Source organism: Truncatella angustata (assembly GCF_020726525.1).
Source record: "Truncatella angustata strain MPI-SDFR-AT-0073 chromosome Unknown BKA67scaffold_14, whole genome shotgun sequence".
NCBI classification, from domain to species: domain Eukaryota; kingdom Fungi; phylum Ascomycota; class Sordariomycetes; order Amphisphaeriales; family Sporocadaceae; genus Truncatella; species Truncatella angustata.
The window spans coordinates 638567-664215 of NW_025763394.1; the positions used below are offsets into that span (position 1 = coordinate 638567).

Consider the following 25649-nt stretch of genomic DNA (forward strand, 5'->3'; position numbering starts at 1 on the left):
TTTCACGGCCCGAGAGTCATGCAAATGCTCCTGTCACTGGTATCGGAAATGAAAATGACGATTTTCAATGTTCCAGAGGAACAATACAACGTCTCGAGGTGTTCCACCTCTGAGGTAGCGCAGGCGACCTTGCGGTATTGTCTCTCGGCGATGAACCGACGAATCGGAGAGGACGACCAAACTTTCAGTATTAGAGTCTAATGCAATGGCACAGTTTTGGGGCTGAAGTTCGGCGTTGACCAACGAATCAAGGGTGTCCCAGCAAGTTGAGCGTTTGTAAGCTTGCTTGCATGAACAGTGAATATAGCAAAGTAGCTCTCAATATAGATATGTATATATGTATATATATTCCGTCACACGGCATAGCCAATCCTCAATCCGGGTCTCACAAAGCATAACTCGAGAACAACTTACTGTACATACTCATCTCTTTTCTTTCACATCATTGGTCACTAAGCTCTCCCATTGTGTTTGGTAGCGCCGTTTTCTTACAGCCACTCATCGCCATTATCGAGGTGTTGGCACAACATGTATAAAGAACCATCATCAGAGCCTATAGCTATTGTAGGAAGCAGCTGTCGCTTCGCCGGAGAAGCAGTCTCTCCGTCCGCGCTATGGCAGGTTCTTGCCAATCCTCCTGATCTCTCAAAACAAGTACCACCGAATAGGTTTAACGCACACGCATTCTACCACGAGGATGGAGAGAACCATGGCACAACGAATTCAATCAAGGCTTATTGGCTCGAGCAGGACCACCGAGTCTTTGATGCCAGCTTCTTCAACATTACGCCCAAAGAGGCGGAGGCCATTGATCCCCAACAACGACTCCTACTTGAAGTAGTATATGAGGCAATGGAGTCTGCTGGATACACCTTACACCAATACTCTGGAAAAGATGTGGGAGTTTTTGCAGGCGTTATGACCGCCGATTACGATACGCTGTCCCAGAGAGACGAACTTTCGGCCAGTCAGTACTATGCAACCGGAAACGCACGATCGATTATATCGAACCGAGTGTCTTACTTTTTCAACTTTCGTGGACCTTCGATGACCATTGACACTGCATGTAGTTCCTCCTTGGTCGCACTCCATCAGGCTGTGCTCAGTCTGCGATCAGGCGAAATAACTTTGGCATGTGTCGCCGGTGTCAATCTTATGATTACCCCTGAACAATTTATCGTGGAATCAAGCCTCCATATGCTGAGTCCCTCTGGAAAGAGCAGGATGTGGGACCAGAGTGCCGACGGATACGCACGGGGCGAAGGAGTTGCCGCGCTTTTCTTGAAACCTCTTTCCCTGGCCTTACATGATGGTGACGAGATCCTTGGTCTCGTCCGGCAGACTGGGGTAAACTCGGATGGCAGAACGCCTGGCATCACAATGCCCAACCCCGATGCACAAGCATCGCTCATCAAAAGCACTTACCGTACATCAGGATTAGATCCTCAATTACCCGAGGATCGATGTCAATACTTTGAGGCTCATGGCACTGGAACACAAGCGGGTGACCCTAGGGAGGCACAGGCGATCCAGGAGGCCTTCTTCGGGGAACACAGCACGAACAAGCACCACACAAAGCTCCTGGTTGGATCAGTCAAGACAGTCATTGGCCACACTGAAGGAGCCGCTGGATTGGCCGGCGTTCTCAAGGTTTTGCAAGGTATGAAACATAACAAAGTGCCGCCAAATCTCCATTTAGAGACTCTAAACTCATCTGTTCGACCATTTTATGCGGAGTTGGAGATCCCTACAGTTCTTACGCCTTGGCCCAAACCACTTGAAGACCAACCGAAGAGAGCCAGTGTGAACTCATTCGGATTCGGTGGGACAAATTCTCATGCAATCATTGAAGCTTATGATGCAAGGATTCACGACACCGTTGCCAGGAGATTCACAGCCTTTACTAGGAGGCGAACTCTCCACGATTTAGATCTTGACCACGAACTTTCCTTGGGTATGTCGCCGACTACACTTCCGCTATTGATATCGGCATCATCACACAAGTCCCTACGAGCCGTCGTCAGTACTTGGAAAGACTACCTCGTACACAACCGTGATACCTCAATCCAACAGCTCGCCTGGAATTTATTCCGGTACCGCACTGCCCTTCCTTACCGACTTTCCATCTCGTCATCTTCTGTCGACCAGGCGATCGAGCAGCTGGAGTTCATGATCAGCCAGGGTTCAGATAATGCCGAGTTGGGGACCAGGTCTCATGCCGCCAAGCGGCCACACATACTGGGCATCTTTACCGGCCAAGGTGCTCAGTGGCCGGCCATGTCACGCTTGCTTCTACTATCGAACGGAAGATATCGTCAGACTATCCAGGAGCTGGACCAGGTCCTGCAACAGTGTCCAGATCCTCCGTCTTGGAGCCTTGAGCAGCAGATTATGGCGGAGTCAAGCCAATCTCGGCTCCAGGAAGCTGCAGTGGCACAACCGCTCTCAACAGCACTCCAAATTGGCCTAGTAGACCTACTCAAGAGTCTTGGCATTAGATTCCAGGCAGTTATCGGCCACTCTTCCGGTGAGATTGCAGCCGCATACGCTGCAGAGAGGCTGTCGGCTAGGGATGCTATGCTGATCTCGTACTATCGAGGACTATACGCGCACCTTGCGGGTGGGCCAAATGGAGAGAAAGGTGCCATGATAGCCGCTGGCATGTCGGAAAGTGAGGCCTTGGTTTTCTGCCGCGACCCGTTATTCGAAGGCAAGATCTGTGTAGCGGCCAGCAACGCCCCTTCAAGTGTTACTCTCTCGGGAAATATGGAGACAATCAATCTGGCAAGGGATAAATTGACCGCACAGGACCGCTTTGCCCGCCTACTGTTGGTGGACACGGCATACCATTCACCTCATATGTCGCGGTCTGCACTCGCATATACTAAGGCACTGAAAAAATGTAACATTTCACCTATGGTTGGAACTGCTCAAATACACTGGATATCAAGTGTAAATGGCTACAAGGAAGACACTGAACGTGACATTGAATCTGCTTACTGGTCAGACAATATGGTTCGTTCCGTCCAATTCTTTGATGCAGTCAAGGTGGCCCTTAAGACATTCGGTCCGTTCGACTGTGCGGTTGAAGTTGGGCCCCACCCGGCTCTCAAAGGACCAGTCGCTCAGATTTCTAAGGCCATGATCGGAGCTCCAATCTCTCATTACGGATTGCTGGAACGAGCAAAAGACGACAGCCTTGCTTTCTCGGAGTTTTTGGGGCAGATCTGGTGCCAATATGGTCATGCAGCTATAGATATCAAGCAGTACGTGAGGCAATCATCTGATCCCTCTCTTGTGGATACTCGGCTCCACGATATGCCATTCTACCACTGGGACCATTCGCAGACTCACTATAGAGAATCGCGCATCTCTCGCCAGTTCCATTTCAAGACCGCCGCTCCTCACGAACTCCTCGGGGCAAGGACACGTGACGATAACGAGTATGAACTACGATGGCGGAACATCTTGCGACCGGAAAAATTGCCATGGCTTGAAGGCCACAGCTTCCAAGGGCAAGCTTTGGTACCTGCTTCTGCGTACTGTGTTATGGCCCTGGATGCCGCCATTCAGTTTTTGGATGGCCGAGCGGCTTCAATCATCGAAATTCAAGACCTGGATATCATGAGTGGCATCAGCATGGAGCCTGATTCTTTCGGCACCGAAGTGCTTTTTTCCTTAAGTGTCCTAGATCAAACTAAAGAGAAAGCGGCACATAGAGTAATCATGGCTTCGTTTAGCCTGACCTCATGCACAGCGGATGGCCAATCTCCCATGAGGAAGAATGCGTCGGGGAGGCTTTCGATCATACTTGACAAGTCCACTCCAGATGCACTACCCTCTAGACAAGCATCTCTTGCTGAAACACTTTCCGCCAGTACTGAGGGTTTCTACAACATGATGGATGAAACCGGCTTAGTCTATACTGGTCCGTTCAGAGCGCTCCAATCGATCCAGCGGCGTTGTAACTTTGCATCAACGACGTTGAGAAGAAGGCATCCTGAAGACACCACCCAGCTTTCTGTCAGCCCCGCTACACTGGACAGCTGTCTTCAGTCGGCTTTCTTGACCTGGTCTTCTCCTGGTGACAAGTCGCTCTGGACATCTTTCCTGCCCAGCCACATTTCACGGATTCAGTTCAACGTCGCTCATTGCTCCAAGCGCGCAGTGCCCGATGAGCAGGGCACGCTACGAGTGGATAGCCACCTGACCAATGTGCGCGGTAGTGGTCCTGACTCAAAGGCCATGTTCACGGTGGACATCTGTATATATAACGAGAAAAATGAAATGGAGATCGAGATCGAAGGTCTCACGGTCGCAGCTATTGCCCATACTCGACCTGAAGACGACCATGAGCTGTATCTACACACCGTAATGGATGTCGACCCAACAGACGAAATTGTCTCGCCAGATTTGATGGACACTGAGAGACATCTACCAGAACTGGTGGAAACATGCGAGAGGATCAAGTCTTTCTACACAGACTCCAGGATCGCATTTCCAAATGACACGTCTGAGTTCATTGACCACCTCGTGGGAAATTCACCGTTTCGTGAGTCGCTCAAGTTGTTGCAAGACATGGGCCACCTTCTGCCGGCGCTTCTTCCATGTATCCTACCAGGTATCATCAAAGAAGTTAGGGAGCAACTACAACTCGGCCGGCATATTCAAAGAGTTACCGAGCAGATAGCCCACAAATATCCAAGAATGTCCGTATTGACCATGATGGACTCAAAGACGAATGTCACAGACCGTGTACTCCAGGGCCTCGGTAACTCATTCATGTACCTTACTATGGCCACCGTCGGGACTGATGGCGAACCTCGCGATAATGTGCGCTCAGAAATTAACGGCAAGGTTCACTACAGACACCTCCAGCTAGATCAGGACATTGTAAGCCAGCTCGACTCAGCGGGCCGTGCAGATCTTGTTGTTGTCGCCTCGTCAATATTCCAGGCTGCGGATCCCAACGTCGTGCTGAAGAACATCAGGACTTGCATGAACGATGGAGGTTTTCTGATGTTCGTTCATGCAACTGAGAGCCGCATGAAGAAAGCTTTGGATCTTGTGCTCCGGCCATCGCAGACAGAGCAAAACCAGTTCCACCCAGAAGCCGAGCAGAAGCTAATGGAATCATGTGGGTTTGTAGATTTCGTACGAAACGCAGACCAGAGTTTTGGACAAGGATTCTCCATCAGCGTACGCCAAGCGGGTGCTCCATTTGTCAATGCTATTGCAAAGCCGCTTGCCTGGCCAGCAACACATGCAAAAGAGAACGTCCTCATCATCGGGACTAAAGGTGACAGAAGCTCTCAGCTTGCTCTTAGTTTGCAGCGCCGCTTGTCAGCGCTTTATGTTGCAGTCGAGCTGGTGGCGTCTATCGAAAACATTCATCTGGAAACACTGCCAAAATACAGCTCGGCAATTGTTCTTGAAGACTTGGAGTTCCCAGTCGTGTCAAGTATGACCGAGAGGAAGCTCTCTAACCTCAAAGAGCTGTTCCGTCCCGACATGACGATCCTGTGGCTGACCCATAACGCACGATTCGACAATCCAGAGCACGCCGCCACGCTCGGATTCAAGCGCACGGTGTCTGCTGAAGTCCCCAACTTCAACTTGCAGGTCTTAGACCTGGATGATCTCGAGAGCCCGGACTCGCTTGTCGTAGAGACCCATATACGGCTCACGGCAGCAGGACCACCAGCCAATGAAAGCCTGTGGGTCCGTGAGCCCGAGATATACATGGATAATGGCAGACGACTGGTGAATCGAGTGTTGCCACTAAAAGACCTGAACGAAAGAGCCAACGCCCTGCGCCGCGTTGTAACAAAGCCCGTCAATACCATCAACCAGAACACACAGCTCGTCTCGTTTAAACATGAAGATGGTGGTGTAGTGCGCAGAGTTGTAGCCTCTGATTGGGCTCCGCACCCGACGGCCATTGCTGGTACAAGATCGCTACGTATATTTCAGAGTACATTGGAAGCCGTGAAGCTGGGACATGGCTGCTTCGCTCACGTGTGCCTGGGAGAGGATCTGCTGACGGGCGAAAAGAAGGTGGCCCTGTCTACTATGAACGCTTCCTATGTCGAGGTTTCCTCTCCGTTGGCTCGGAGACTGCCCAACACCGGCTTGACCGGGCCACAGTTCATCCACTCTCTCACACAGTATCTCGTTGTTCTGTCAGCATTAAGACAGGAATCAGGTATTAAAAAGGATCATGTGGTATTTATCGATGCAGAACCACTCCTTGTCGAATGCGCTAAAATCGTGGCGAAGAGCGAAAGGGTGCAGTTCAGCGATTGGACTACTGATTTGTTCAAGCGCGCAGGCACCCTTGAGTGCATTCAAATCCATTCCAGGTCATCTGAGAGACAATTGAAGGCCTTGATGCCTCCTAATGGAGCGACGATCTACGATTTCTCGTTGGATCGCGATCTCCATCGACGAGTGGCCAAGGTGCTCCCCAAAAACTGCAAATACCACCGTGGCTCTTCGCTATTGTCGTCGTACCGCAGTGACCAGACTACCAACTCAAGCCTGACCCCTGAAGCAAGCTCTACTCTTAGTCTCGGATTAGAACTGGCAGCGCAAACAGCTGGCTCTTCATTTCAGGCATCAGCCGAAATCATCTCAATTGACGATGCAGTGACCGATGCCCCCTCGCGCACACCATTCACCAACATCATCGACTGGACCATATTGCGCCGCTCCTCTTCTGTCGTTCAGCCGCTCGTGTCACAACAGCTCTTCTCACCACACAAAACCTACATCCTGATCGGCCTAACCCGTGACTTCGGCCAGTCGCTCTCCCGTCTATTCCTCTTACACGGCGCCCGCCATATCGTGCTGGCTAGCAGAAACCCGGACATGTCGCCCGCCTGGGTTACCGAGCTGCGGCAATCATACGGTGCCCAAATCGGCATTGAGAGACTCAATGTGACCGATTTGCCCTCGGTTCACGCATTCAGATCGCTTCTCTCCACCTCTATGCCGCCAGTAGGTGGAATCATCAACGGCGCCATGGTGCTGGACGACCGAGTCTTCAGCCAGATGACGGTCGAGACATGGAATCGGGTGCTACTTCCGAAGACGGTCGGGTCTAAGAACCTCGACGTGGTCTTTTCAGACCCCAAATCCGAGCCTCTAGACTTCTTCATCATGACGTCCAGTTTCGCGGCCCTCGGAGGACACCCAGGCCAATCCAACTACGCCGCGGCCAATATGTACATGAACGGGTTGGCGGCAAACCGGCGCAAGCGTGGCCTGACGGGCTCCGTCCTCAACATCGGCGTGATCTACGGGCTCGGTTTACTGCAGCGAGAGAAGGAAGAGCTGTACGTCGGCCTGGAGAGGGAAGGGTACCCGCCGATTTCTGAGCGGGACATCCACCACATGTTTCTCGAGGCCATCGTTGCGGGCCGACCTTCCGGAGAGGAGCCCTTCGACATAACGACGGGGCTCAGACGGTTCAGGTGGGGAAGTGAGAATCCTCTGCACTGGCACCTGGATCCGCGGTTCAGTCACTTTACTGTCGATGAAGGCGACTCCGAGGCAGAGGCGGGAACCGGGGCCCAGAGAAGTTTGGCGGACGAGTTGTCTTCAATCAAGGATGTCGAGCTCATGGCAGATCGACTCGTTGCCTCCTTCTCTGGTCACCTGCAGGTCATGCTACAGCTCTATGAAGGCTCGGTTAACCGCCATAGTAGTCTATCTGAAATCGGCATTGATTCGCTGGTCGCTGTGGATATACGCAACTGGATCTGGAAGACACTCGGCCGAGATGTGGCTGTCATGAAGATTTTAGGTGCAACCAGTATACACAGATGTAAGTGTTGACGAACCGTCGCTTGAGTGTAATTCAAGCTTGTATTAATTGGTCTCTAGTTTGTTTGGATATCGTGGAGCAGATATACGCTGAGAATAATGCGGCGGACGATTCTTCTGCTGCTGACACTCCTTTAACATCACGAACACCGTCAGAAACAAGTGGGCCTTCTTCATCCGGAATCAGCACAGCTCTAGCTGAGAAGCCGTCCTCGCTACCGAGCCTCCAGAGAAGTTATGAGGAAGTTTGAGGTTTTCCATGTTTCAGTTGTCTTATAAGAGTTGATCATAGGAGTTGATAAGGTTTTCCTTCTTGTTGGACTTTCAATCATTCATCGTGTTCACTATATTTCACTGTTATGGTCAAGTTGGAGTTAAATTTGACATTGATCTGTAAATATCAGGGTATAGAGGGCTGTGTATACATGGATAAATACAAACTCTCGAGAGCGTTCATGATTGCTGGTCGTTCAGTCTCGGCCAAAGATGGCGGCGAAAACACCAAGGGTCAAGGCATCCGTCAAGAGTGATGTTTGGAGGCCGAGTTAGTCGACAACTCATCCACCTCGATTCACGCCTTCTCCAGTCTGTTGGCGACAGTCTTCCAGTTGATGACGTTCCAGATAGCATCGAAATACTCGGCCTTGCGGTTCTGGTATTGGAGGTAATAGGCGTGCTCCCAGGCATCGATACCGAGCAGAGGAACGTAGTTACCGGTGACGGGGTCCTGGTTGGCCCGGGTGATGACTTGGAGAGTGCCTGCGCTCTTGTCCTTGACCAGCCAAGCCCAGCCACTACCCTGAATGCCTGCCAATGATGTGTTGATCTGCTTCTTCAGAGTCTCGAAGTTGCCGAAGTCTTCGTCAATCTCCTTCCTCAGAGCACCTTCGGGCTCACCGCCACCGTCCTTGTTGGCGGGCGCAAGATTCTCCCAGAAGAGAGAGTGGTTGACATGGCCACCACCGTGGAAGTTGAGGAGAGGTGCGGCAGCGGCGGCAGCAGCGTCGTTGCCGCTGGACTTGGCATTTTCGATGGTCTCGAGGGCGCTATTCAGACCGTTGACGTACGTCTGGTGGTGGTTCTTGTGGTGTAGCTCCATGATCTTGCCGCTGATGTAGGGCTCAAGGGCGCCATAGTCGTCTAACAAGGGGCTTGGTTAGTTATCGACAACTGAAGTCGACCATTTGTCACCCGAATTCTGCAACGAAAGAATAGACGGGGGACGTGATAGCTTAGCTTCGCTTACAGGAAAGATCAGGAAGTGTAGCCTTGCCACGAACAAAGGTGATGCCTCCGATGGCACTGGCAGGGCGAGAGCCACGAGCGACCTGGCTGGCAGCCCGTAGAGCAGTAGACGGCAGACGAATTGGCATGGTGATGGTCTAGTGTTGTTCGAGATTGGATTGGTGGACTTTTTTTTTTGGAGTGTTGTGGACTGGCAATGTGGTGAAAATGTTGGTTTGGTATCAATTGATTACAAGAATCGAGAAGTAGGGACTCACGGAATCCAGAAGTGCGGCGGAAGCACCGTATGTGTTCTGTGTATGTTTAATCCTCTCAATGGGGGGGTGGAAGAAGAGGAGATGATGTCAATTAAGCTGTCAGTCACATCAGGTGCAATACAGTACGAATGGTGCTATGCCAAGTAAGGCCCGAAGCTCTGGGGAAAGCTGCCATTGTCACTGCTACAACATGATGAACAAAAAGCCGGACAGAACGGAGCTCTCAAGTTTCAGTGGGGCCTCTGTCAGCGTTTCGTCATTGGAGACGGCAGCTAGGTTATTTTAGTCCAGTACGGATTACACATCAGTACACATTCCGGGAGTACTGCAATGCTAGCTTGCAGCTTGCTCCCGCGCAAAGTTGTTATTGCAGGTGTTAGTCTGCCTTATCAATCAACTCGCCATATTCGGCCTTTTTCGCCATGGCGAGCTGCACTCACTAAGTCTAAGGTAAGTTTACTTGATGAAGTGTCCGCGCCATATATACAAAGGTTATGGCGGCAAGCAGATTCTCTGTGGAACCATGCCAATCAAGTTTGGAATCATCTCGTCTTCCTCGGCGGACTTTTGGTGGACTGCTCTGCTCTGCAAACCGCTAAAAAAACAAGTCAAGAGGAATATTTAGAACGGAATCATATAGCAACATGGCGTGCCTGTCTAGCTTTCATCTTCACAAAGACCTCGGCATTGATTTTCAGGCTCAATTGCCGCAGCTGCCAACATGGAAGCTCCCCACCGTCGTGTCACCAAACGTCCAAGCTCCAGGGCGCTCATACTATGTATGTATGTGTGTATGTGTGTATTAGCCACGGCCGCCGTACCATAGGGCTACAGTATGTGCCCGACCCGCTAACCTAGGCTAGACGTACGGCAAGGACCGAGAATTAAGCACGAGTACGGAGTAGCGCGTCGTAGCACCCCGCCAAACGCGCACACGGTAGGTATAACTACACTGTACGGATTATTGGCCGACAAGCCACCAACCTTGGGCAGGTCACAGCACATACAGTAGGTCAGTGATAAGTGCTTCCATAGCAGCTGGAGGAGTCACGCTTGAGGGGCCCCCCTTCCCTCCCCCATCGCGTATTTCACCCCACCATGGGATTGTTCATGGCGACAAACCTTTCTTGAGTCTTGCGCTTGAATTTGCGGCAACGAGACAACTGACCAATATGTCTTACTACGATTTAGACGCAATCCTCACGGACGCCGAAGCAAGTTCTCCCTCTTCCATGCATCTCGCAGCTTGGCGGAAAACTACTGACCCGCTTCATTCAGAAAGTCCCCTGCAAGTTCGAAATCGACGTGCCAGGCCTTGGCTATCTCGACAATAATCCTTCGCAGCCTCTCAAGGCAAACACGACCGTGTCTCTACCGCTATGGCTAGCCGAGCTCCTGGCACTGGCCAACCGGTCTGCCAACTCTCAAGACTCATCACCTTTCCTCACTCTCTCGATGCCTACCACGCTTTCGAACGAAGTCACATCCGCGCTCAAGGCCGATCCACGCGCCGTTCCTCTGCGCGACCAGTCGCACAACTTTTACGCATTGGCGACGCGAATGCTCGATCTGTTTGAGGAACCGGAGGTGGCTGCAGTGTTACGGAGGACATTCGTCACAAGAGCAGGAGAGACAGCGTTGCACGCGAGGAAAGTTGGCGCAAGCGACGACTACAAAGTAGCAGGGGGGGAAGAGTTCATGCGTGGCCTCGAGGCATGGGAGCGCGCCCTGTTCTTGCGAGCACATGATGGCGCAAGAGACTCAAAGAAATGGATGGAAGGCGTCAAGAGGTGAGCGCTTTGAGCATGACGATCCGGCCAGGAATGTCTCAGGTCTGGCCCACAGCTATCATGCCATACCCGGATGGGTGTCCCGTGCTGCTTCTTCAGGGTTGGACAAGATGACGGATCCAACAAGAAGTTTTGGCAGCTGTGTAAGACCTCTGGCACGGTTCCAGCGGAGGTTGAGGAACGATGTCATGGTCAGCTTCGTGTGAACTATCCAGAAAAGACATCAAGCCCACGCTCTAGATACCCATGGATACCCATGGATAGGAGACAGTGGAGCTGAGGACATACCAATTTGGGCCAGTCTGCACGTCACGAGATGAGAAATGAATATCAATAATTATGTACGTATCTCGCAAATCCCGGGTGCCAGCTGCAGTAATAGTTGTGAACGTGCAGTCTAGTATGCAGAATGAGCTTACAGGGTTACTGTTATCGGAAATTCACGTACTTGACTGATGAAGCAGAACCAGGCTTATCACCACAATCACATGGCTCTTCAATTGTATGCCTGCTTACAGCGATGGAGTACAAGGAGTGGTCGATATATTGCTGGATCGCGCCGTGACGAACGGCAGGTAAAGTAGGTACAGTGTGTGCTGTCGGAGATCTGGAACTATACGCACTGTATTTACAGCTCACTGATTGCCTAACGTCAGGTGTGTACTTGGCGCTTAATGTTGATCGCGATAAGATTAAGATAATGATATTGTTTGTATGTATATATTTATGTGACGATTTTCGGGAGCAAGTTGTAGTGTAACGCGACGTCAAGTAAGTTAGGCCGTGCTAGTTGGCATTCACGATTCGGAGTGCGACTTCGACTTTCGACCCTGCAAGCTCCCACTGCGCAAATCCACTGCTGCAACAACCTTTTGTGTTGCCTCCTTACTCGTCGCTTTTCCTACCTCTACTTTTTCCTACCTCTACTTTTTCCTAGATTCAGCATCTCGCGCAAGTCACCCTCATTACGCCGGTTGCCATGTCTTTCGACCCCGGCAACATCTCGAAAGCCGATGCAGCTGCCTATTCTTCCTCTGATTCAGACATCGACGACGACCGCCTGGACGCACCCTCCGCCGACCCCCGGTCCGATTATCTTGATGATTTCAAGCCACGCAAACGTCGCAGGGTTGGAGGTAATGCCAAGGAGAGCGCTGCTTTGGGCATTTTCGGCTCCGACAGCGAGGGCGAAGGATCAAGTCGCGGGCGGAACGGCAAAAAGAATTTGAGATTTCAGAACATGAGTTTTGTTTCTGCTGGTCGCCAGAAGCCTGATGCCGAGGAAGAGGATGACGAAGACGAGGATCAAGACCTGGTCGAAGATCTCGAGTACGCCGAGCCTGCTCGGTTTGGTCTGGGAAGCAAAGCTACCGCTGCTCCCGGCGAACAAGGATATAACGACGACGACGACGACGACGACTATGATGATGATGAAACAACTACAGCTGGTATTGGGCTCGGTTTCAAATCTGCTGCCGGAGGACTAGGCTGGGGAACACCGACACAGACGAGAGCCCCCATGTCCTTCACAAAAAGTAGCGACACACAGTCTCAATCAGCAGTTAATTCATACAATGCGAGCGCACCCTTAGGGAGTGGCTTTGTGCCCTCTTCTGCAAGGGAGCCCATGCTCAAGCCCGAGTTTCGCGATGCACCAAACACACCAAAGCAGGCACCGAAACCGAGCGTCTTTAGCAAAGGGGCTGGTGGAGGCGGCGCAAAGATGAGCTTCGCCCAAAGAATGATGGAAAAGATGGGCTACAAGGAGGGACAAGGTCTAGGTGCTGAAGGGCAGGGCAGAGATGTCATCATCGAGGCTGTTTTACGACCTCAAGGTGTCGGTTTGGGTGCCGTCAAGGAGAAGTCAAAGCAAGAACGAGATTTGGAAAGGCGACAGGCACGAGAACGCGGAGAAGAAGTGATCGACTCGGACGACGAGGAGAGGAAGAAAAAGAAGCTGCGCGAGAGGAGGAAAAAGGGCCTCGAAAGTGGTTCGGCGAGTGGTAGTAGCACACCCAAGCGACCAAAAACCAGGTACCTCACCGTCAACGACATCAAGAAGGCTGCTCCTGGATTACATATACCTGACGCATTTGCTCCTATCCTGGACATGACCGGGCCAGGGAAGAAACTGCTCACACCCGGATCTGGCCTCATGACACCGAACGCCGGCACTGGTACAGAAGTCGCTGAAATCACCGAAGCACGAAAGCTGGCTGGCCGAGCTCAACGCGATCTCAGTGCGTTCGTTGACGAATGGAAAACACTGGAAGAGAGGAAAGCCTGGCTGGACATGGAGGGCTACCAACGTCAACAAGAACTGGATGAGTTCCAAGGTGACTTTGAGAAGATGCAAATTGTGGCTTCGACTCTGGACGAAATCTCCCGGGCAGCAACACAAAGAGAGTGGGATCCCGTCATTGTTGGCCTGAGACGAATTGAAGCATCTGGAGCCATCGATGAGGACCTGTCAGCTGTAGCAGTCGGCGCAATCCATCCATTCTTGCGAGATGCGGTACAGGGGTGGCAACCCCTCGAAGATGCCAAGCTAGGCAACTTTGCTGACGACCTGACTTCTGTTCAAGGAGTTTTGTGTTTGAAGAGCACGAAGGCGTCAACTAACGCTGTTACGAAATGGGATCAGGACCTGGACAGTACACATCGGCAACACCAAAAATCAACTACACCGTACGAAAGCATGGTGTACAAGGTTCTATTTCCGAAGTTGGTCACAACGATTGCACAACAGTGGGACGTGCATGATCCCACACGTCTATTAAGCGTATTCGACAGATGGGAACCTCTCTTTCCCAGTTTTGTTCGTGCGCAGCTTATTGAACAACTGGTCCGACGACTTGACGAAGCCATCAGTAGTTGGAAGCCGAAGAGCAAACAAAGGCACAACCTGCCACATGCTTGGCTATTCCCGTGGCTACAGCACCTCCCACCTTATCATCTAGAGCCTCGAGGAACTGGCATTGTCGCTGACGTCCGTCGAAAGTTCCAGAAGCTCATTCGAGACTGGCAATTTGATCGTGGAGTTATACCAGGGTTATCACAATGGAAAGATGTTTTCCGGCCATCGAAATCACAAGACCAATGGAAGCCTCTTGTTATGCACCACATCCTGCCCAGTATGGCCAAGTATCTTCGTGTCAACTTCCGGGTTGATCCAGCGGATCAGGAGCCCTATCTACCCATGCTCAACGGAGTGCTAAAATGGAGCGACATCTTGGCTCCTTCAATGATCGCCGAGGTCATCGTTGCTGAGGTTTTTCCCATGTGGCAAGATGTCCTTCACCAATGGCTTACAAGTGATGACGCCAACTACGAAGAGATTGGTGCATGGTTTGAGTGGTGGCAAGAGACAGCACTTGCGGAACTTTCTGGTTCGGAAAGCGTGGCTGCCGAGTTCAAACGCGGAACGGAAATGATCTCAAAAGCGTTGGATCTTGGTGATGCAGCCAAGCAGCTCCCCAAGCCCGACGGTCAGCCTGCTCATCGACCAAAACCACGCTCCACGCAATCTATTGGTGTGCCTGTGGTTCCCATCGCCAGTCCTGTAACTGACTTTGTTGAGAAGTCATTTCGCGAAGAGGTCGAGGATTGGTGCAACGAGAACGATCTTCGATTTATTCCTACTCATAAGACTACAAGCTTTGGTCAGAAGTACTACCGTCTTACTGCCCGTATGGATGGCAAGGGAGGCGTCCTGGCCTTTTTCGAGAAGGGTGCAGATATCTTGGTTGCTGAAGGTCGAAAACAGGTGTTTGAGCTCAAGCGAGACCAGAAGGATGATCAGAACCAGGTTACTGAATGGTTCATGCTACTTGCTCATCTTGAAAACGAGAATAGATAAATATCAGGTGGTCTAGCCTAATGGAAATACTACCATGGCGATTCTACCGCTATCGCATATAGCATAGCATTTACCCACATTCGATCACGGAACTTCAACAATCTATAATTCATTAATTGAAATCAAGTCGAGAGAGATATCCACACTATAGTGTGTTTGCCTCGATTACGTTTGGGTCAATCCCGGCAAGGACTACAAAACTGACACGGGGATGCGAGAATTTGCAAGACCTTTGGGGCACAGGATTAACCTGAACATCATTGCAGTTCTTTGGCTATTTTCTCGCAATCATCTCTTCATCAGACGCGAGACGCACTTGGATTATTAGCACCAAGGCAGGTCTGCCTCGCGCGAAGTCGGGACTTGATCGTCTCCTGCCAAGCTTGCGACTATATAGCACACAAACAGAGACATGATTCAGATTGCGAATCTGGAACAATCCGGACCTTTGGGTTGGCGGTTCCCTCGAGATGAGCACGCGGGGGACATGCTTAACAGCGCTGTGCGACGTGAGACAACACGATTTGCCGCGGTTTATGCCAATATATTCCTGTCAATATACAATTCATCAAGGGACATGTTGATCATACAAATAAGCCACATGTTACATCCCTGGGCACTATAGGCATTGTAGGGTTGTGTGTGTGCGTGCTTGCAATGAGTTCCGCCGGAAAGGCCAATATGGTATGGTGTACGTGGTTTCATTCCGCTTGGTAAGCGTTTATAAGAGCCAATCAACTTCCAGCCAACTACCAGTCAATGCCACACCTCTGCCCAGGCCAGCAACCGAATTAATCTGCCGCTGGGAATATAGACTCGACCTAGCAATCCACTAGCTCCCTCATGCCACCCCATCCCCAGGATCCGAGAAACCAATAGCCCGTCGCTAGTTATTGATTTGGTTTGGTATACCTTATTCCGATTCCGAATGCAGGGAGTAGGTCCTTTTTACCTGAAAGGTGATAGTCGAAGTTGGGGGTTGGTCACCCCCGTGATTAGATCTCCTTCTGCGGGGAAGCCTGAGGGTGGGATAAGATGTCTCGGGTGTGCCCTTGCAGATGAGACGATAATGGTAGGTATGCGAAACAACTGGTTTAGTTCTAAGGGAAGCAATAAATATATACATATACAGCTTCCTGCGGTTAATACCAGATATTTTCTTCGGGGAGAATCCATATATTCGGACCAAGTGGCTGGCTTATTTGTTGAAAACTTAGGGGACGTCTACCAACATGTCTATACAGCCGACCAAAGACGACTTGGACAGCCCAGGCGTGGCAGCCCAGCACTTGGAACTGCCGAGAAACATCGATAAAAAGGTCGTCGAGGGTGTGCTCCTTGATCCCCAAGCTGAAAAGAAATTGGTCTGGAAGTGCGATCTCCATGTGTTACCTCCCATCACGGTATTATTCTTCCTGTCGTTCATGGACAGGACCAATATCGGTGTGTATTATATCCCTGTGCTTTGGTTCATATTAGCAACTTTCTTACAAGACCAGGAAATGCGAGAATTCAAGGCATGACGGCAGACTTGCACATGACCGGCCATGATTACAACGTGGCCCTGTTCATCTTCTTTGTGCCCGTGAGTCGCTCTCCCACCAGTAGCCCTACCCATCGCTTATGCGTCTTCATCTTGACTGTGTTTCACCGGCGCCTTGCTCCTGTGTTGTGACTGAGTCTATCTAGTATGTCTTATTTGAGATTCCGTCCAACATGATCATCAAACGCATCGCTCCCTCGACATGGCTTAGTGCCATCATGATGCTCTGGGGTGAGTAATTCCCACTTGTATACCGAATATTGCAACAACAAAATGCTCACAAGGTGTAACAGGCATAGCAACACTCGGCCAGGGTCTCGTCAGGAACAACAACGAGTTGATCGCCTGCAGGTTTATCCTCGGCTTATTCGAAGCTGGCTTATTTCCTGGTATGCTCACCATATCTTACAATTTAATGGAAAGCTAGTGAATTCATGCGCAGACTAATGAGTGCTCAAGGTTGCGTTTACTTGATAAGCATGTACTACAAGCGGTACGAGCTACAATGGAGGATGTCTTTATTCTTCTGCGCCAGTATCTTAGCTGGGGCATTTTCAGGCCTACTGGCATTCGCGATCGCTAATATGGGCGGCTTGGGCGGGTACGGTGCATGGCGATGTGAGTTATATTGTCCTGTTGTCCTGTTGTCATGTCGTCTTGTCGTCTTGATGGGGCGGTGGTCGAACTCAACTAACCGTCGCAAAGGGATCTTCATCATTGAAGGGCTTCTGACGATTGTTGTCGGCTTTGTATCGAAATGGTGGATCGCCGACTGGCCAGAGACAGCCAAGTTTCTGACCGACGAGGAAAGACAGGTACTCGTCAGTCGGCTCGCCCAGGATACGGGAAGTGCAAGAATGGACCATCTCGACAAGAAGGCAGCAAAGCGTATCGCCACTGACTGGAAGGTCTATGCTGGAACGGTGGCGTACTTTGGTGTCGTGAACACTGGGTATGCAGGATCGGTGAGTGTGGGGACCCCTGGCATTGGTTTGCTTGCTTGCTAATATATGGAACAGTTTTTCATTCCCACCATTCTCCGCCAGATGGGCCTCACAGCTGCGGCAGCACAAATCCGGACTATTCCCATCTACATTGTGGCAACCATTGTATGTCTCAGTACGGCATACCTGACGGACCGTCTCAGGCACAGATACAGCTTCACAATGATTGGCATCGCCATCGCCACCATCGGTTACGTTCTTCTACTTTTGCAAAATGTCGTCCCTGTCGGTGCACGCTATTTTGCCCTATTCTTAGTGGTCAGCGGAGGCTACACCACGCAGCCTGTGACATTGGCCTGGCTTGCCAATAACGTCAGCGGACACTATAAGAGATCGGTATCCGCTGCAGCACAAGTTGGCTTTGGAAACCTTGGTGGGATCGTCGCGTCCAACGTTTTCTTTGACTCAGAAGCGCCTTTGTACTGGACTGGCTACGGTGTGAGCTTGGGGATGCTCTGGCTGTGCGCCGCCGCATGCACAGCTCTCTACTTGGGAGTTCGCTTGGAGAACAAGAAAAGAGACCGTGGCGAGAGAGACTTCACGTTGCAGGAGCCAGATGTGGATAATATGGGTGATGATCACCCTGATTGGAGGTTCGCCACGTAGAAGATGACGCTGTCGTCTTGCCAATTTACGACACCAATTTGTCGCAGGTAATGGAATTAAGGAACTAAAAAATGTCTTGATGGATTGTGGATAACACCATGAAGTGGCACTCATTAACTAGATTGAAAAGCAATGAGATATCTAGACTGTTATGCACAGTGTGTACCCTTACTCCGTCACGTCGAGCTCTTCGTAGTATCTGTAGATACCCATGGAGTACTCCTGGCGCCGATCACTCGCTAGATAATCCTGGATGTGAGGTCGTCCCTTGACTGCTTCGTATAGCTTGAACACATTCTCATACTTGCCACCCTTCTCAGCCGCTGCCATGGCCTTATGGAAAGCGAACTTGGTTCCATCGATACACTGCCGAAAAAGGTCAGGAATTGCGCAGAAGTAGCAACGGCCCAGTAGCAGTGGCCCGCTGGCTTGTTGCTTACCTGGAACAGCACCAAATCTGCGATCGAAAGCTTTCCACCATAGAGCCAGGGACCTTCACCACTAGCCTCTCCTTTGAGGACTCTTTCAAAGTAGCCGAGGAACTTGGGAAGGCGATTTTTCACAAAGTCCTTGCTCTTACGTAAACTCTCCTCTTTTTGGTCCTCATAGTATAGTCCCGTTGCGATAGGGTGGTGGCAGTCATGGACCTCGTTACTCAGACCGTCTAGCGCGGTCAAGACCAGCTGGTTCACTTTGTACAATCCGTCCTCATCGTCTTCCACAGAAGGAGCCAGGTTTAATCGAGGCGCAAGATAGAGCAGAATGTTGGATGTTTGACCAATGATCAGCTCTCCATGCTTGAGTATGGGCGGAGCAAGTGGAGGCGGGTTTTGATCATCTCCCAAATTCTTGGCGCCAATCTGTGCCGTCAGGACATCCATGCCATCCTTGAGACGTGCTGTGTCCGTATATGTGGCTCCTGCTTCCTCGAGTGCAAGGCGAACGTGCTCTCCGCGGCCAGGAATACCGGGCCAGTAGATCAGCTCATAAGGGACATCCTTGGATGACTTTTGGCGCTTAGAAGCTGGCATGCTGGTGCTGGTGTCTCTATGGGACGAATGGTGCTTGTGGTATGAGTGGCGCACAACTCTGAATGAGAGTGAATCCTCCAACGTGTAGCAAAGTGTGTGAGAGCGTATGGATAAGGCTGGCAACCGTGTGACGACGTTGTTCATTAGGTCAGCTAGATAGCATGATGAAAGGATGAGCCCTGAGACCAACTATGAGTGCCCCGTACAGAGTTACCGCAAGTCCGCTGTATGGGAGCCACATACGGGGTGTTTGTGGGTCGAGGCCTGAAAGGCTCCAGCTGGAGCTTCCCCGCCAGGCCCGCCACATGATCGCAGCGGGGCAGTCACCCGCTGTTGTTGTTATACCTGCATGATGACGCGCAATGAGCTGAAAGAAGGGGAGCTACCTGCAGTATTTTTTGTCGCAATATTATGTATAGTATGATCTCGAAAGCAACCTTGGGCCTTGCACTCGGCCATCCCCCGTCCCGACAACTTGTCAAGAACCAGATATCTAGGTTGAAGTATTGACAACCTTCTGAAGAATAGACCTGCATTCCGCCGGATGTTCGAAAACATGCCACTTTTCACGCGGCACACCTTTGAAAGCCTTTTCAAATCTCTCCGGCTCGTTCTTGGCTTCGATGCCAATCGCGGCAATGTCGGTGACCTTGCGAATGAGAATGACCATGACCCAGCCAGGAAACGCTCGATAACTGTGAAAAGATTTCAGTTAATCACGTCAGGTTCGTCTTGATGTCGAGCCACCTTACATCTCACCATATGATTCGGGATCTGCCTGAGTTGAGTCGCCAATGCATATCATCTTCTTTTGCGGTAACCAAGAGTGAATCCTCTTCATCCGGTCGACCTTGTACTCTCCAGTTGCCAAGGTGAGTTGCGAGAGGAGGCCAGGGAGGCTCATCCAGCTCGAGTCGCGTAAAATGATTGTGCCGTGGGGGTAATACTTTGTTCTGAATTCTCGCAAGAACGGGTACAGGTTATATGGTGACGCAGAAAGATAGAAAAATGGCGAGTTCCTCGGAATATGCGACTGCAAATACGCATAGAGTTCTGGCATTCCTGTGCAAGGTGTTGGCTTGTCTACGAAGGTTGAGCGCAGAATACCAATAGGATCAGAAGTCATGGTGACCTTGATCGTGTCATCGATGTCTAGCACCACGTTAGCACATCAATAGCAAACTACAGTATCCAGTACAAAGGCACAGGATACTTTGCGAAGTTCTCGGTGTGCATAGGCAAAGCGTTCAAGCTTACCGGATATAACTCCCCATCCTTCAGGTTCTGCATAGAAGGTTTTCATTTCCTTTAAGCCCTCAGCATCCTTTGGTACCTGAGCAATGGTATAGCCCAGTTCATCAACATTTGTCCTATCTGGGAGCTTTTTGACGTCGTTGCTGATACCATTCCTCCCTCCAGGGCCAAGAATAAGCTTGTAATCATTGGGTTGATGTAAAGCGTTGACTTTTGTCCCGGGTCGAATATCTTGGAGAAAAGGGTTAATGCGTTCTCCAATTGTCAGGTGTCCTGGATCGCCTTCCGCGAGTCCAATCTCCTTTGCGACAGTAGAAACGGCATCAATTATCGAGCTAGAACAGTCTTTCGCAAATACTGCCGACACGAACTCGGCCTCCCATTTGCCCGTCTTGCTGTTGCGATATGCCGTGTTGTCTAGAAGCCACACCGTGTCCGTGGCCGAGACATTGCGCGGCAACGGGTTCCTTGAACCAAGATAGGACAAAATATCATTAAGCTTGCTGTTTGATGCCAGCTTCGGAGTTGTTGGAGAGTCGGAGCCAGAATAATTTGATAGGTCCGACTCCGTTTTCACAAAGTTGCGCTCGGTTCTGGTGCGCTCCTGCATCTCGTTGGAGTAAGTGGTTCGTGGCAACATCTTTGCTGATACGTATGGCTTGACAGGATATATTTCATTTATAGTGTATGATAATCGGAGATCAATCCAATAGCCGTGTAGCAATTATGACTGACTGTCGCGCGTGATCGGCCAAGTGGAGGAGCACGCTGATGATGGTGAGGCTACGGGATTTCGAAGTTCACGCGGTGGGCAAAACGAGACCTGTGTTCGATATATGACCACGAAATGCAAAGGACCGTGAGGAGAGGCTTCTACGTCTTGTAGGGTGTTGTAGTTGCGACTCTGAGCTTCAGCGACTCATGAGACCATCTGGAGGCGGCAGTACCTGCCTGAAACTTATGCAGCCGGGGGGTGCACCTGCATCCTATGACGGCTCGACGATCACACCTGATGCCGTAGAAAGGGAAACAATAGTGCAAAGATGTTCAGCTGGCCTGCAAACAAGTGGCGGTGCCCACCTCTGTGCTGACGGCTCAGCTGACACACAAGAGCGCTTGGCGGGCTTGGAAACAGTGGTTGATGTCGCATCGTGACAGCGACCCAATGAACACCGAATAGAGATGATCAACCAAATTGCCGAGTATCTGAAAATCCCAATCGTTCGCGACTTCCATATCGTCTCATCACGTCTGTTTTTAAACAGTAGTATTCCGTACAAACAAAACTTGGAAGAGAATCATGCTAACCCAACCCGGTATGTAGTCTTGGTTAGCATGCGGCGTTCTCCCAACGATAACAAACTATCGGAACCTAGCAATCAATCCTGCACCCAAGGGTACTTACAGAGCCGTATAGAGTGTGGAGAACATGACATCGGTCGTTCACTATAGGGCTGCACGCCTCGCTGAAGGGAAGAAACATTACAATGACTAGAGCTATATGATAGGGCAATCAACATTGCTGACGATTTCAGGTTGCGACTGATAGGAACATCGATAATTTCCAAGGCCGTCTTTCCAGAAAATTAAAGATGGCAGTTGAGTGAAATTGCTGACTAGAACAGATCTGACGAAAAGCCCGGCGAGTTCATAGCTCCTAAGCATGCGTAAAGACCAGTCTTAAAGGTATGTACTTCTTAGTGCTAGTATCTACATACATTGATCTGCAGGCTGGTCGTCGCTCGCTCAGATTTGAGGTCAAGTACCACCATAGTCCTTTGATGTTGGTGTGCTCTGCGGCAGGGTTTACCGATTGTTGGAGCTTATCTATCTATCCCCACAGTACTCACGTTCCTCAGCGCGTCAGCAGCCCCTGAGCCCCCTAATCATAATCAAGAGCGCTAATAAGGCTGCAGCACCTCGGAGCACTTTCTACGACATCGCAGGCGGTTTGAAGCCTGTGACTTTAGTCACGACAGCTTTTACAGAGGTTCTGTTCATACGCCGCCGCCGTTCTTTTTGCCCAGAAGACCGCCCTCTTTGTGATAAAGAGACGTGACCTCCGTCATCTTCCGTTCCTCGCCATGACCCGTTCGCCTGTGTCTTCTGGTCTCTTGCCAATGCCAGGTTCACCATCTTCCTCGTGGGCGGTTTACCAAGCTCGCTTGGCTGCCATCTTTCGAAATGCCGACAACGCGGTGCTCGTTGCATTCTGGCTGTTCGGTATGTCGCAGTTGTAGCGATCGAGTGGGCACCTTCAGATTCATTCTTTCTATTGCTAACATTGTTGCTCTGCAGGGCTGATCAACAATGTTCTCTACGTCATCATCCTCTCCGCCGCCCAAGATCTCGTTGGTTCCGACGTACCCAAGGGAGTAGTTCTCCTCGCCGATGTCCTGCCTTCCTTTTTCACGAAACTCCTCGCGCCCTACTTCATACACAAGGTGCCCTATTGGGTTCGGATCATCTTTTTCGCCGTTGGCTCCTCGCTCGGGATGCTCCTTATCGCCCTGACACCACCCGACAGATCGGTCGGAATCAAGATGGCTGGTGTGGTATTTGCCAGCTTAACGAGTGGAGGAGGAGAACTCAGCTTTCTTGGATTGACACATTACTACGGCCACATGAGTTTAGCCGCCTGGGGTAGTGGGACCGGCGCTGCCGGTCTAGTCGGTGCTGGTCTGTACGCCTTGCTCACGACTTGGTTCGGATTCAGCGTCAAGAATAGCCTACTGTCATCCGCGTTCTTGCCCGTTTTCATGCTGCTCAGCTTCTTCGTTGTCTTGCCCCGTGGACCTCTTCGTGACGGCCAGTCGCAAAAAGAATACCAAACCGTTCCCGAGAGGGACCTGGAGCAGGACGAGGCAGAGGACCTGCCGACCGACAATGCAGCAACAAGCCTCCTCTCCTCAGGACCAGCTGTCGCAGCAACCGCATTTTCAACGAAACAAACCGACTCCGCGGCCAAATTCAACATGAACCTACGAAGAGCAAAGTCCTTGTTCTTTCCATATATGCTACCTTTGTTGCTAGTATATGTCGCCGAGTACAGTATTAATCAAGGCGTTGCCCCGACATTACTCTTCCCTCTGGGGTCGTCGCCATTCACTAAATACAGGGACTTTTATCCGATGTACGGCTTTCTGTACCAACTTGGCGTCTTCATATCGCGATCATCTATCGCATTCATCCGCGTGCGGCACCTGTATCTGCCTTCCTTCCTGCAAGTAGGCAACCTAGTCCTGCTCACGGTTCATGCCCTTCTCTTTTTCATTCCAAGCGTCTATATCGTCTTTCTCATCATCTTCTGGGAAGGTCTTCTTGGCGGCACTGTATACGTCAACACGTTTGCTGAAATCATGGAAAACATCCCCGCTTCGGAGCGTGAGTTCAGCCTGGGCGCAACGAGCGTGAGCGACAGCGCCGGTATATGCATAGCTGGTTTCATTGGAATGGCCATCGAGCCCTGGCTTTGCAATTACCAGGTCCACCAAGGCCGCGATTGGTGCAAGAAGATAAAAGTTGGTTGAAGAAGTTGACGTGATAGTATTGGATTGGTACTAAAATCTGTCGGGGCAAACATCACCTTGGTACACCATCGTCAGATCTATCGTCGATCCATGAATCCTTCCTCGAACGTCCTTGCTCTTTGAAAATGAACCCTGAGAAACGTCCACTGTTGCCTGTAATCACGGTCTTCGGTATTGAAGGCAATGGGTTCGTTGGAGGTTGTAGTGGAAACTCAATAGACCCCTCGCTCTCGCTCGGGCTCGCCTTCTCCATGGGAAGTTGAAATTCTAACGGCGGTTGCACTGTTCCTACTGACTTTGTAATGCCGGTTCCGGACTCGAGGCTTTCGAGGTCTATGTAGTCGTCCTGTCCCGCAATGATTGCCGGCTTTAAGGATCTCCGCGGCTTGCGGCTCCATTGCTTCGACAATGACCCAACTGTATCAGGTTTGCTGGACTTTGGCTTGTTGTACTGGTTGTACTGGTTATATTGGTTGTACCTTGTGCCTGTCCTCGACCTCGAACGGAAGAGAAGAGGCTTGAGTACCGGGGCGCAACCACAGATTACTCCTAGATTGACTTCGACCGCGGCCCAAATCCACAAATAAAACCCTTCCCAGGTCACATCGTACGTCTCGACCTCGACGTAATGCACCCAGTATGTTCGCATACATCCCGCTACTACGACGATACCCCCAAACCCGAAGAGAATCATCAGACTAATGCGTTGCGACAGTGGTAGTTGGACTTTCCAGAGTGTCGGCATGGGTAGGACGTAAACGATAAAATCCGTGATGACGGTAACTGTGGTTTGTGCCGCAAGAGGCGGCCATTCGTGCATGCAGTCGCGTTCCAATGCAAAGAGGTTCCAGTAAGAAGTTGCAGGGCTGTCCTGATGTTAATGATCCGCGATTTCTTGCGATTTCTTGTTCGGAGAGGCGATCTTAAACGTACCTACACTGCAACCATAGAAGCATCAAAAAAGCCGGTATTGCTGTGCCGACTATCGCGATAGCCGCCCAGGTCAAGCGCCGGAACCAGGAGCCCGGCAATGCTATGCGCAGGTAGCTGGCCAGAATGGAAAGCTTTGCGAAACCGGAAGCGAAGACAAAGATAGTTTGTCCTGCGATCGAAACCTGTCTACCTTGAACCATCTGTGTATATGTCAAGTCCCAGGCATGGATATTCCAGCCATACAATTGCGTCGCTAGCAGGTCGATTGTCAGCCTTTTCGCTCTTCCATTTGGCCACCGGCAATGTGTAGTAGTTAACATACCAAGAATAACTGAAACTGTCACACCACAACAGCAAACGGCAGACGCAACCATCAACCAATCGTCCCACCAACTTCTCTTGATCATGTACATCCGAACATATAAGCGCAGCGCTAAACATATCAAGGCCAGCGGTAAGATTGTGAGCTCAACGATCATGAGCGTAGGACCTCTTGTCTCCGGGTTCTTGTAGTTTGGCCGCGGCCACGAGGCAATCACCTCCGGTGGTGGAAAACGCATTTTGCCCCCGGCCCTGTACTAATTCGTTGTTCGGGCCCCGTACACAAAAATGCGGTACAGCGCCTGAGGAAGTTCTCGTCTTATCCCACTCCACTGCTGATGTGCCAATACCCGTATACGTAGGTGAGATGCGATCGCGTAAGCTACCAGTCAGAATGGCATTATAACAGTCGACGATGTTCGTGAAACAAGCGGAAGGTCTATAGTGTA

The 25649-nt window shown here is 50.8% G+C and overlaps 8 protein-coding genes across 8 annotated transcripts; 5 read left to right on the top strand and 3 right to left on the bottom strand.

Moving 5' to 3' along the window:
• Positions 1 to 528: 528 nt before the first annotated feature.
• On the top strand, positions 529 to 7921 carry BKA67DRAFT_542608 (beta-ketoacyl synthase domain-containing protein; the record flags this gene model as incomplete). The annotated part of the gene is made up of 2 exons (XM_046101137.1): positions 529 to 7828; positions 7911 to 7921. The coding sequence occupies 2 exons, from the start codon at positions 529 to 531 to the stop codon at positions 7919 to 7921; spliced, it is 7311 nt and encodes a 2436-aa protein (XP_045951159.1).
• A 477-nt stretch (positions 7922 to 8398) lies between these two features.
• On the bottom strand, positions 8399 to 9200 carry BKA67DRAFT_665451 (Manganese/iron superoxide dismutase; the record flags this gene model as incomplete). The annotated part of the gene is made up of 2 exons (XM_046108553.1): positions 8399 to 8967; positions 9074 to 9200. The coding sequence occupies 2 exons, from the start codon at positions 9198 to 9200 to the stop codon at positions 8399 to 8401; spliced, it is 696 nt and encodes a 231-aa protein (XP_045951160.1).
• Positions 9201 to 10501: 1301 nt separating this feature from the next.
• BKA67DRAFT_596324 (DNA replication complex GINS protein PSF3) lies at positions 10502 to 11123 on the top strand (the record flags this gene model as incomplete). The annotated part of the gene is made up of 2 exons (XM_046105287.1): positions 10502 to 10543; positions 10608 to 11123. 2 exons carry the CDS (start codon positions 10502 to 10504, stop codon positions 11121 to 11123), a joined length of 558 nt encoding a protein of 185 aa, XP_045951161.1.
• A 975-nt stretch (positions 11124 to 12098) lies between these two features.
• BKA67DRAFT_665453 (GC-rich sequence DNA-binding factor-like protein-domain-containing protein) lies at positions 12099 to 14978 on the top strand (the record flags this gene model as incomplete). Its single annotated transcript, XM_046108554.1, has 1 exon — positions 12099 to 14978. One exon carries the CDS (start codon positions 12099 to 12101, stop codon positions 14976 to 14978), a length of 2880 nt encoding a protein of 959 aa, XP_045951162.1.
• A 1216-nt stretch (positions 14979 to 16194) lies between these two features.
• On the top strand, positions 16195 to 18281 carry BKA67DRAFT_588609 (major facilitator superfamily domain-containing protein). The gene is made up of 6 exons (XM_046104381.1): positions 16195 to 16563; positions 16668 to 16752; positions 16815 to 16910; positions 16981 to 17139; positions 17227 to 17486; positions 17541 to 18281. The coding sequence occupies exons 1-6, from the start codon at positions 16498 to 16500 to the stop codon at positions 18129 to 18131; spliced, it is 1257 nt and encodes a 418-aa protein (XP_045951163.1). The 5' UTR covers positions 16195 to 16497; the 3' UTR covers positions 18132 to 18281.
• Positions 18282 to 18299: 18 nt separating this feature from the next.
• BKA67DRAFT_596327 (uncharacterized protein) lies at positions 18300 to 21056 on the bottom strand (the record flags this gene model as incomplete). The annotated part of the gene is made up of 7 exons (XM_046105288.1): positions 18300 to 18497; positions 18572 to 19163; positions 19217 to 19278; positions 19677 to 19857; positions 19915 to 20314; positions 20420 to 20919; positions 20983 to 21056. The coding sequence occupies 7 exons, from the start codon at positions 21054 to 21056 to the stop codon at positions 18300 to 18302; spliced, it is 2007 nt and encodes a 668-aa protein (XP_045951164.1).
• Positions 21057 to 22500: 1444 nt separating this feature from the next.
• Positions 22501 to 23946, top strand: BKA67DRAFT_665457 (batten's disease protein Cln3; the record flags this gene model as incomplete). The annotated part of the gene is made up of 2 exons (XM_046108555.1): positions 22501 to 22639; positions 22715 to 23946. The coding sequence occupies 2 exons, from the start codon at positions 22501 to 22503 to the stop codon at positions 23944 to 23946; spliced, it is 1371 nt and encodes a 456-aa protein (XP_045951165.1).
• A 508-nt stretch (positions 23947 to 24454) lies between these two features.
• Positions 24455 to 25439, bottom strand: BKA67DRAFT_486818 (uncharacterized protein; the record flags this gene model as incomplete). Its single annotated transcript, XM_046096927.1, has 3 exons — positions 24455 to 24812; positions 24880 to 25132; positions 25202 to 25439. Coding segments are annotated over 3 exons (849 nt in total), but the record flags the coding sequence as incomplete, so codon positions are not given.
• Positions 25440 to 25649: the final 210 nt, after the last annotated feature.

Bases quoted from the DNA above. Each gene is read 5' to 3' on its own strand.
- BKA67DRAFT_588609 (XM_046104381.1), top strand. From the start codon at position 16,498: ATGACGGCAGACTTGCACATGACCGGCCATGATTACAACGTGGCCCTG. The intron at 16,564-16,667 runs GTGAGTCGCTCT...GAGTCTATCTAG, and splicing joins TGTTCATCTTCTTTGTGCCC to TATGTCTTATTTGAGATTCC. The intron at 17,487-17,540 runs GTGAGTGTGGGG...TATATGGAACAG, and splicing joins ACACTGGGTATGCAGGATCG to TTTTTCATTCCCACCATTCT.